General features: G+C 45.6%; 1 protein-coding gene across 1 annotated transcript; it reads left to right on the top strand.

The window, feature by feature from the left end:
• Positions 1 to 3,720: 3,720 nt before the first annotated feature.
• LOC139760287 (uncharacterized) lies at positions 3,721 to 12,183 on the top strand. Its single transcript, XM_071683250.1, has 3 exons — positions 3,721 to 5,987; positions 9,161 to 9,352; positions 9,917 to 12,183. Exons 1-3 carry the CDS (start codon positions 4,722 to 4,724, stop codon positions 10,100 to 10,102), a joined length of 1,644 nt encoding a protein of 547 aa, XP_071539351.1. The 5' UTR covers positions 3,721 to 4,721; the 3' UTR covers positions 10,103 to 12,183.
• Positions 12,184 to 12,208: the final 25 nt, after the last annotated feature.

A 12,208-nucleotide genomic window follows, 5' to 3' on the forward strand; every position in this document is an offset into this window, starting at 1 on the left:
AATAAATTTATTGGAAAAAAAATACCACTTCAGGAAGAAATGAGATGAAGGCCTTAATTACTTTAAATGGTAGCCGAATGCCATATGAAATAGTGTTAAGGAACCACAGGTTTACTAATAATGTTTATAAACGTGTTTATCATTGTACAATGGCATGATAACATGATTGATTATCCAAATTACAAATTTAAGGTTGTAGAGCCATTTTCATACATGGGCTGCTAGCATTCTATCCACAAACATACAATCTCTTGCAGAACTCATTTTTCGTTGATAGAGTTTTCTGCGGTGTGCTATGCACAAGCCCTGCCTTTTGGCAAAATGTTAGAAGCAATAAATGAATAAAAGTAGTGGGTAGAAACATTAGACAAAAGTATTAGGTAAAAGCAGCAGGTAGGAACATTAACTTGGAATATTAGGTAGAAATAGTAGGTTGAAACATCATGTAAATGCATTAGATAATAGAAGTTATTTGGGAACACTGTGCCAGAATAGCCCTCTGTCAGTGGCTTGTTAAGGGTGAGGCACTGAAGACTAAGAAGCAGCAATGGAGTTCACCAGTTATGGGGACTTTTGCCATGGCCACCTCTTTGATGGAGTTCCCACAGGGAACAGACATCAAAAATATAGATAGATAGATAGATATATGTTAATCAGAGACAAGTGGAATACTTTAAAGAATTTTCAGACCAAAAAACAATTTCAGAATTGGAAGACAGTGTGTCGAAAAGCTTTTATTACCGTTGATAGAATTGTATTGAGTCATATTTAGAACAAAATATTTATAAACTTGTTCAAGTAATACATGACCAGTGGGAAGGGACTAGTGCAGTTACAGGGAACTGATTGACCAGCATGTTGAGGTACTGGTAGCATTTGCTACATTTTGCAGTTGCAGAACATTTGTGGTTGCAAGCAGATGGTAATTATTCTGAAGGCTGTTTCGTGTGACTTGTAGTTCTTACAATTGCTTTTGATGGGATGGACATTCAGGTGGGCAAGGCGTAGTTTTATATGAATTTTTTTTTCATAAGGCATTCTTTATTTCATTCCATATCTGATACTAGTTAGTGCTCTAAGGGTATTTATTTTGTGTTAGTCCTTTGTGGTGCAAGGTGTGAATGCTATGTATGTTGTATGTGCTCCCTGGTATGGCTAGAGCTTTGCTGAGTGGGATTGTTTGTGCACACTGGGTACATGTCAGTTATGGGTAAAGAGTGTGCCATTTTCTGATGTGTATCATTGTGCTGTAAGTTTGTTGTGTTTTGCTGTAATGATATGACTGTGAGCTATTTGCATGTAAGAGACTTTTCACACTGTGATCTGCAGGTGATGAGGAAAGTCAAGGAAGAATAGATTGATGAGATATTGCTGGACTCTGCCTGCTGGTAGTTACTATGCAAGTGTAAAACCACCTTCAGTAAGGTTATATTGTTTTCAATAGATGAAAAGGGGTATTAACTCATCAAGGACCTTTCCACTCCAAAAGAGTCCATCATTTCCTTGCTCTTGCATGAAATGTAACATCGAAGTTGCAGAGGCCCCATAAGTGGATGTCCAAGAATTGTATAATAAGGTGTATGGGGCATGGCTTTGCAACAAATGGGTATGTTTGTGTGGGGAAGTGGTAACAGGCAGAGATAAAGTGAAAGGGAGATGAAGTGAGGAATTTGAAGGACTGTTGAATGTGTTTGGATGATAGTATGGTAGATGAGGGGTGTCTAGTTGGGAAAGATATGTGAAAAGTTAGTTGGGGCAAGTGGTTTGGTGGAAAGAGAAGTGCTGAAAGCCTTGCATGAAATTGATTGTGGCAAGGTGGCCAGCAGCTGAATTTCTCAAGAAAGTAGGTATCTGTGTTGCTATTTAGTTAACTGGGATTTTTAATGTATTTATGCCCCATAGTGAGGTGTCTGAGAATTGGCAGAATACCTGTATAAAGGCAATGGGGACAAACAGAGCATTTAAATTGCTGCGTATAGTTTTGTTTCTTTGTGTGTGTGTGTGTACCTGTTATGCATTAGGGGAGTGGTGATTGAGAGGGTGGCAGTATGCATAGAGCTTAAGATTGGTGGAGGAACATTGTGGACTCAGGAGTGGTAGAGGTTGTGTGGATCAGGTGTTTGCTCTGAAGAATGTGTCTGAGAAATACACACACAAACAGAAATTGTATGTGGCATCAATGAATGTGGAGAAAGTGTATGATAGAGTTGACAGAGATGCTTTATGTTAGATGTCACGAATACAAGGCAGTAAAGTGGAATTAGGAACTCCACCAGCTCAAGGTTACACTGACAGTGAAAAGTCACCTTTGACAAGGCTGTATCATTGGGAGTTTAGTCTTCTCAAAGAAATTCTCACTCCAAAGGAGTCTACATTTCCTTTACTTAAAATAGTGCTGCCATGGGCTGGAGGAGTATGTAGAAAGGTATATCACAATGTCCTTGGTATCCACCTCTGTTAAACTTGTCAACAACAGAATCAAACAAAACATGCCTCTCACACACAACTTGATTTCGGGTCCAACCACTACACACTGACCTCACACATCATAATCTTGATGAATTCAACCAACCACATCCCCTACGACACATCTTCACACAAAAAATACTTGACACTAGCTACCCTTCACAACTCTGTCAAAAAATGGCCTGTCAGTTTCACTTCAAAAACACAAACTCTGTTGTGTAGTTCCCCAAGGAACAGTTCTTTCTCTAACCCCTACACTCCCAGTACCAGAGGCAAACCTCAAAATGATCTTTTTATATTCCGACACGCTCGCAGTCACACAAAATTGTACCCTCAAACAAACACCTTCACAACAAAACAAAAAATCCTCCCAACAGAGTCCCACCTCAACATGCTCGGCGCTAGATCCCTCCCAACCAAAGCACACTTATAACTAACCATCAGCCCTCGAAGTAGAAATTAAAAGCTTAACCCCTGCCTCACACTTCAGCAACCTCTGCTCACGGATCACCCCAACCTACACAAATATAACATTGACAAAGCACATAATAACCTAGCCAGCACTAAACATCCGACCTCCTAACTTAGTTTTAAAACTCCAACTCACTAGACATACCGACATACACTCATCAGAAACCACACTCTCGAGACAAACACGAGTCGCACCCGCTTACGCTCTTTACATCACCCATCACCACAACACTACATACACCGATTCAGCATATCCAAAACCCTTCACGCCCACGATGCAACTACCACAAAGAGGACACCGAGCATTTACTACTCAGCCCCCTGCAATCTCTGCACAGAGGTGCACACATCACATCATTTAATGACCTGTAATCCTGATTTGTGGACAAAGCTAGAAAACAAACGACAAATTGAGTGTCAAGCCGAAAAATGGCAACAAGGAAGTAAACTTTTACCACAACATTAATAGGCTTTAACCATATCACAAGTGGAGTTTGGAAAGGTTAAGACGAAAACCAACGCAAGACACTCTAACCACAACATCGTTGTGACACTGCTTGTCAGACTGCAAGCTAATTTGGCCAGGGTTAACTTAGGACGGAATAATCTAGATGACAGCATTCGTAGCTGACATATTGACTAGGATTCCTGAAATGCTTTGTCATCAATAAGGCTACAGATGACTCTCTCTCTCTCTCTCTCTCTCTCTCTCTCTCTCTCTCTCTCTCTCTCTCTCTCTCTCTCTCTCTCTCTCTCTCGTGTACTAATAATGAGACACAACACTGGAGGAAGAATTTGTCATGAATTAATCGAGTAATGTCTGGTGAACACTGACACACTCCGCCTTGTATACAAACAGTGATGTACAAAAAACTAGATAAATCTTACAACGAACATGCGAAGAAATGCACTTCCCTTACTCACAAACCTCGCACACACAAGCACTGCCACACACGACCACCGCCACATGATCTAACACCCCAACATACCCATGATTGCGTGTTAGTGAAGAAATCTTTTTTGTAAGGAGTCCAAGATTTACCCAAATCGTAAGAAATCTCATAAGAACTTTTTAAGAGTCCATTTGCCCACTTATTCTTGGTACGTTTGAGATTCTTCATGAGAGAGTCTGCCTCTGTAGCCTACACTTAGTTCACAATGCACGATAGTTTTACCCGTTGTTCTAAGGTGTCCTTACGTTCACACTGGTGAAACCTCCACATCCTGCAATACGGGCGTAATGCCTCTTTTTTTTTTTTTTTTCGTGCTTCCACTACATGTTCCACGTACGTGCGTATTCGTTGTGTACATGTTAGAGATTTTGCGGGTCAGTTGCGTGCAACTTCTGGCCCGGCCCAGCCCTTAAGACAGTGTTGGCACACCTCCCGTCCTCTCCTCTCCTCCTCCTCCTCGTGTTATATTTATCTCGCCTCAGTCACTCGAGAGAAGTCGTGGAGGAGGTACCCGACACCTGAACACCCACTTCTGTCGCTACCCTATAGACTACCCTCACGGCTTGTGCCTCTCTCATGGGAGAGGCCACTGAACCCTACCTCCTCCTTGACTCTCAACCTCATTTCCTAAGGGATCATGGCGGACCGACCGCCAGTGAGTCATCTCGCCCCACTGAACGGGTGACGAATAGCATTTCGCTAACACGTTACACATCACTAGTGCAGCACTGGAGAGTGGTTCGTTAATGAATTTAACGGTAACTGCGCAGCATCACAGAAAACGTCAAACGTGCTAAGAAAGGAGAGGTGTGTCCGCCCCGTTTTGTAAAGATGGCACTGGTCAACATGCAAGTGCTTCGCCTGCCGATGGCGCTAGCGAGGCACCAGGAGTCGCTTCCGCTGTCACCGTACCGCGCAGCCCCGCCGCCCACCGTGTCCTCCACCATCATCTCCCTGAGGGAGATGTGCAGCAAGTTCTGGCTGGAACACGTGCAGTACGTGCTGCGACGCGACGTGCCGAAAAATCACGTGTTTGCCGTGCAGAGGTTCCTGGAAGACCTGCCGCGCGACCTGAGGGCAACGATGGTGCACAACGCCCTCAAGGCAGGCGGACTCCACCTGAAACACGGCAGTAAGGGACTGGCGGCCATCAACCGCGCCCTTGTGTTGCTCACGCCGGAGGTGACGGTGGTGGAGCCCGTGTACGTCACGCTCCCTCGACCGGGTCCAAGCAGCGTCGACTGGCCCCTCGACATCGAGTTAATCCTCCACAACGGCGACGGCCTCACGCATCTGGTCCTCACCATGCCGCCGGCGCTCACGGACCCCGTCAGGCGGGTGTTCACCGACCTGTGCCGCACCTGCAAGAAGCTGCGCCGCGTCCGACTTGTCAACGCCTCCGACGACGCCATCACACTCCTGACACGACACTGCAAGTACCTGACCCACTTGGATGTGTCGGGGTCCGCAGGCGTCACCGACCAGGGCATCCAGCGGATCATCGTCAACTTGCGGTGGGGCGGCGGCGTAGACGCGGAGGTCAGGCTGCGGCACATAGACGTGGGAGGCACCAGCGTCACGCATGAGGGAGTAATCGCACTCCTGACCCGCATCCCGGAGCTGACCAGCCTGGGCTCCACAGACGTCACGGAACCGCTTAAAATGATGGATGAGCTGGCCGACGGGGGCGTGGTGACAGCCCTGGAAGAGGTGAACATACGGTGCGTGACTGTGGGCAACCTGCAGCTGCTGCGGCGCCTGTGTCCGGCCCTCACCAGCATCAACGCCATCATCAACTTCGCCGGCGTCACCATCAACGACCTGCGCCTCCTGCCGGAGCTGCGACACCTGTGGCTGTCGGTGCGAGAGCCGTATTTGCTGTCACCCGCTGCGCTGTACGAGTTCGCCTGGGCGGTGGGAACACAACTGATGACCCTGAGAGTGGAGGGAGACGTGTACTGGGAGGCCGACCTGGGCGTCCTGGCCGGCAACTGTCCCCATCTGGAGGAGTTGGCGCTGCCGGCGGTGACAGTGCCCACCAGGGATGCCCTTACTGCACTGACCAACAAGGACAGCATCGCCCTGGCGAGGCTGAAGGTTAGTCTTAACGGGGGAAGGTGAGGACACAACAGTACAGGTAGTTACAAACACACGTAGATCACAGTTTTAGATATACATTGAGTAGACTAGTTTGACGACCGGGCCATATTTAGTTAACAAAGCCATTACTTTTAACAACCCTTTTGTTAACTACACAAAACTATTACTTTGAATAGGTGTAAACTCAGAAATTAACCACAGAATTATTTCTATCTAAACCTGTAAACGATACGATTTAATTGGTTCAAATCCTTTAGAGAGAAAGCTATGACGAGACTGTATATATATATATATATATATATATATATATATATATATATATATATATATATATATATATATATATAATGAGACACTGAAATATATACAGACAGATAGATACATAAAAAAGCAAACATACAGATGTATACAATCACACACACAATCACAGAACAGGAAGACGCACACAGTAACACAAGGGCAGGAAGTCGTGGCGGTGTGTGAGCGCACCGTGGCCGTGAGGGGTGAGGGAAAGCAGGTGGGTGACAGCGGGGAGGTGCAGCCACCACCTGCCGACACAACACACAAGGCAATACTGCCATGGTGACGATTGTAACGTTCCCTCACCGTACCTCACACACATCCTCTCTCAACCTTTGACCTGAAGAGGTTCATGTCACATCGTACCCAGAACTCTGTACAGTGTGGCTCAGAATGTTTTAATTGCCATGGTGATCCGACCACGTACGTAGCGTCCCTATAAAAGGATTTCTGATGCGCAAAAAAAGTAGGGGGGTCTCGACTCTCTCTCTCTCTCTCTCTCTCTCTCTCTCTCTCTCTCTCTCTCTCTCTCTCTCTCTCTCTCTCTCTCTCTCTCTCTCACTTTCATGAGTTTCGACAGAAGACTTCCAGCAAGCAGCTTTGGTTTAGAGGCCGAAGCTATAGGTGTGTGTGTGTGTGTGTGTAAACATCCAAAACCATTGTAAAGTATATTTAAGATATACTTATGCTAACTCTGGGCCGCGTATCCTCTAGTTGCATCACCATCATCCACTTTTATTTATGCATAATGTATGACACTGAAGAGCCAGTGCTTGTGTAGTATATAAAACCTAATGAAAGAAAGTGTATAAAAACTCCATTCTACATGACAGTGATTAAATGACCTCCATTCTCTCTGTGAGGTTAATTAAGTATACCTAGAGGAATCGAGAGAAACATATACTACTCTCCAACTCCTCTGGCCCCAGGCCAGCGCCTCAAGTGAGGTACGTCGTTAGGTTCCAACATTGGTCTTACAAGAGGACTTCCTGTCTCTAACCCAACCCCCCACCGAACCTCACGCACGTTGGCATCGTCTTCCTTGACGCCTACCCCTGCCTACACCGGCCACAGCAGTGATCATGTGTACTGACCCTTCCCGGAAAGGACAGCACGACTTGTATCAATAAATGACGCACCGTCCATTAAGCAAGACGGTGCGAATATTGACCTCAGTATGATGGGATGCGGTGGAATGTCACGCCATCGTACCCAAGAATCACAAAATCACGATGAGTTGGTTTTGAAAGCAGATGCGCGTGGATTGACCAGACAGCCTGTATACAGGTGAGCGGTCTCATCTGTGTAAGCGACCACTTTGTACAGGCAAGTTCATGCGATGGACGCGGGAGATTTGAGACAATAACATTGATCGGAATCAGATCTCATAAAAGACTGGAGGATTCTAACTTGTAGTTCAAAAAGGGGGTTGGCATAGTGCAACACCCCGCGTGGTGTGACGCCAGGCGCTACTGTGTCGATAGCAGACTTGGGCTGAAACTAACATGACATTATTCATGAAACGTCATGACATTATCACTATCGCACGGGTCCATGACAGGCACAGGGGCTTGTCATATGACGTCAGTCCTCTGGTTCTCGTTGAGGAGGAGAAAAAAAAAGACATAAAAGTGTCGTCATAGTTTGAATCAAGCAGTCGTCATGTGAGGATTTCGGAAATGCTTTACGTATGAGAGCAGTTTAAAGCCAGCCACACGCCAGTAAAGGGGCCCAAATGAGGTCAAGATCATCACCCCCCAAAAAAAAATATTACCTCCCAAACTCCCGGAACCATCACGAGAAAATCTAATATTGGAGTATATTTAGTGAACTGATTTCAGGGAGGAACCTATCTTTACCCGACAGAATATAGGTATGAAAAATATTTACTCCCACACTCGAAAGGCCATGGTGTTAAAAATCATCTACCTGACGCACGTGGGATGAAAGGGTTGGCAGCGGACACCTTGCAAAGACTGGCGTCATCTGTGCTTCCCATTAGATCTCTATAATCCATATGAGAGACGCCCCCATACGCTCCCTCCTCCACACGTTAGTGCCAGAACGTCACGACACGTCTACGATTGGAGATGTTCATACATAAAACAAGAACGTCAGTGATGGAGCTAAATATGTCCTCGTATCGTACAAGGGGCAAAAGTCTTTGTATCAAACTGACCTTTAATCTTTTATTGGTGGATTATAAACTAGTACTGGATTATAGCTAGTGTATGTAGTGACCCGTTAATCACCAGACGTGGGAGTTTGGATGACCCAAGGGATTGGCTGGCAGTGGCTTTATAAAATCTTTGCAAAAAAAAAACAACTAAGAACACGCCAAGTCGGGTACCAGAGGCGTTGTACGTATAGTGTAACCGTTACTGTAACACAAGTAACACTAGTACACCATTGGTGCACGTGCTGGGGAGATAACACCAAGTGTGACCACCAGGTGCTGGGGAGGTAGCACAAGTACCACTGTTGCACATGCCGGGGAGATGACACTAATACCACAGCCGCAGGTGCTGGGGAGGTTAACACGGGTATCACTGCTGCTGGTGCTGGGAGGTTAACACGGGTATCACTGCCGCAGGTGCTGGGGAGGTTAACACGGGTATCACTGCTGTAGATGCTGGGGAGGTTAACACGGGTATCACTGCTGTAGATGCTGGGGAGGTTAACACGGGTATCACTGCTGGTGGTGCTGGGAGGTTAACACGGGTATCACTGCTGCAGATGCTGGGGAGGTTAACACGGGTATCACTGCTGTAGATGCTGGGGAGGTTAACACGGGTATCACTGCTGCTGGTGCTGGGAGGTTAACAATGCTACAGATGCTGGGGAGTTTAACATGGGTATCACTGCTGCAGGTGCTGGAGCTGGACTGCATGACGGGCGTGGGACCCAAGGCCTGGGCCAAGGACTTCACGCTGGTGCGGCAGGGGCTGGTGGCCGCCCTCCGCAAGTGCTCCCTGCTGCGACGCCTCGTTTGCCGCCCGACCAACCTCGTGGAGAACGATTTGCTTGAGATCCTCGCCGTCAACAGGATGAACAGACTCGAGGTGAGTCCAGGAGTTGTTATCAAGTCCAGCTTAGCTGTCAGTCACCATCGTCCCACTGGAGAACAATTTTTGGGTAATACATGAATTTGATATCAGTGAAGACTAATAAATTCCTGTCTTCTGTAGGTAGAGTCTCCAGATAGCCACTCAAGGAAGTCAGAAAGATTTAAGATCTCAGATACAGTGGATGACTTTCCTGATAACTTCAGTGACATCAGTAAACTTTAGTGACATCAGTTAACTTCAGTGACATTAGTTAACTTCAGTGACATCACTTGCCACCCTAACAAGACCTTTGTGTTTTCAAAGCATCAAAGTAGGATCTCAAATTCTGGCAGGCAATGTCTTCTTTAAATACCATCTCTTCCCACACCCGTCCACCCTAACAGGTGTGCTCCTCCACAACGTAGCAGGTGTTATAGCAGCTGTAAGTTCCCTCTCCCTTCCTCCCTCCTCTCTCAACACCTTCCTCACTAGCCTCCTCCCTCACAGACGTAACTTCTTCCTTCAACACCTTCCCACCCCAGCAGGGGTCTTATTCAACACCTGTGGTGCACGTTGCAGGTGCTGGAGTTATACAACTGCGTCTTGGGTCTGTCGGCAGCCCGGCTGCTGGTAGACACGTGCGAGAACCTGCACGTGATGAAGGGACTCCGCACGTGGCGGGGGCTCACCCTGCATGACCTGGTCCTCCTCAGGAAACACACCAGGGGTCACCGTCGCACCGCAGAGCTCAAGATCCTCCCATGACCCTACATTGACCCGGGTGGAAGAGAGGTCACATTGTCTGACGTACCAAGGAACGAAACGCAAAGAGGGAAGATGGTTTTGTGTTTCATTCAATTCAAGGAACAACAGTTGGTGTTGGTGTGTTTCATTCAGCTCAAGGAACAGTAGTTGGTGTTGGTGTGTTTCATTCAGTTCGAGGAATGGCTTGCGGTAGCATGTTTTATTCAACTTAACGAGGAATGAATTGACGTTGGAATGGTTCATTCAGCTGAAGGTAGAATGGACGGTGTTACTATGTTTCTGTCAACGTAAGGGAGAATGGGTTATGTCATATTGTAATGTTCAAGTCATGGAAGAAGGGATAGTGTTCGAATTTCACATTAAAGGCAAGGAGAAATGGGAAGTGACCGAATGTCATATTCAACACGAGGAAATTGGAAGGTGTTAGAATGTCATGTTCAGAGCAAAGAGAAATGGTTGATGATAGAATGTCATATTCAGCTCAAGGAAGAACGGATGTTCGAATGTCATGTTCAAGGGAAGGACGAAAGTTTGATATTACAAGGAAGACGAAATGTGTAGTGTGGAATCAGTCGACACAAGGACCGCCCTGCTGGAGGAAGACAAAAGGTCAGGCTACCGTATAATACGTCATATTGAGCAGTACCCGACAGTATGACAACCCTGAAGGAGGAGTACCCGCCCGACGAAGGAAGGGTGCAGTTGATACCACATTAAACACCATCAGGACCCCGTGCAGGTACGATAGCAAGAGTTACATGTATTAGTAGTCCATTGTAGCGTAATCACAAGGAAAATTAGAGACGGCAGATGTGTATAAAAACAATTGGGATGTTTCTGATGGTTGTATATACGTCGGAGCCACCGCGCCGTCTGCCAGATTAAAAAGCTCGTGTCTTATGTCTAATACATGGATACCTAACAGGATGTACACCCAATGACACCCTCTCCGAGACGTGGAACCCCAAGTACAAAAGAGCAGTGAAACGCCTCTCCCTCTATTGCACACAAGTTAGAATTTCTCACACTGTTCGTGACAATATGGAAGCATGATACACGAAGGGACATCCCAAAGACAATACGTTTTAAGAGGGTAGAGGTCGTTGGATTACACCTGGAGGAAACACGAACCCCTTCTTTGGGAAAGATAAGCAGTGTAGCAATGTCCATGTACGTAGAGCAGAGCTTAACCCATAACTCTGTGTCTAAGACTATCCAGAACTCTGTATCCACGACTATACTGAAAACAGAACAAAGCTGAAATGCACAGAAAAAAGATATTACAGATTTTCGCTTTGTTCATTCATTTATTCATTTCTCTAAAAAGCTCTTTTGTGGGGGAACACGTGCCGTCATGATTCACACACGGTGTACACCTTCGAGACCATGAATATGTATACCATTGAGCTAATGGTATACATTGCTTCCTCCTACCCCCTGGATAAAATAGGTGCACCCAATTTTCAACCAACTGTTCAGTTCCCAGTGTTGCATATGTCGTCTGTCCCTCGGAATACCAACACTAATTAAGCAAATTTATTGGATATACCAAACTTAAGCATCTTACGTTGGATTTACCCAGTTTGGGAGGACAATTATAGATATTCCTGACTTTGTAACCCAATGCTTCACTGCAAAACTGTGTCATGTCCAACCCCACAAGTACCTTATTGTAATGCTCAAAATTCTGTAATACTTAACGATGTGATATTGTTTTTCCTAAGGAAGTGTATGTGTTTTTTTTTTTTACGTACATCTGTAATTTATATCCAGTTCATATAGTTTAATCTAAAGATACATTTGCAACAGTTAAATATATGTAAGCAGAATTATAAAATTCCTAATCTCTTCTCTACATAAGTAAGCACTGTGATAAGCTACACATTTATAGCAATGTTACTGTTAGAAATTAGAATAGATACGACTTGTCCAGTAGAGAGCTTAGTTTAAGGTACTCATTATAGACTGGAGAGATGATATAGTTTACGGAGAAAACGTAAGGCTTTCTTCCTTATCAACACACTGTAGAATGTACGACATTTAATACAGGTTAATGAGTTGATTAGAGGTCAAATGAAATGGCCCGTCTCTCTCTTTCTCTTTCCT

Source organism: Panulirus ornatus, chromosome 36 (assembly GCF_036320965.1).
Source record: "Panulirus ornatus isolate Po-2019 chromosome 36, ASM3632096v1, whole genome shotgun sequence".
In the NCBI taxonomy this organism is placed as follows: Eukaryota; Metazoa; Arthropoda; class Malacostraca; order Decapoda; family Palinuridae; genus Panulirus; species Panulirus ornatus.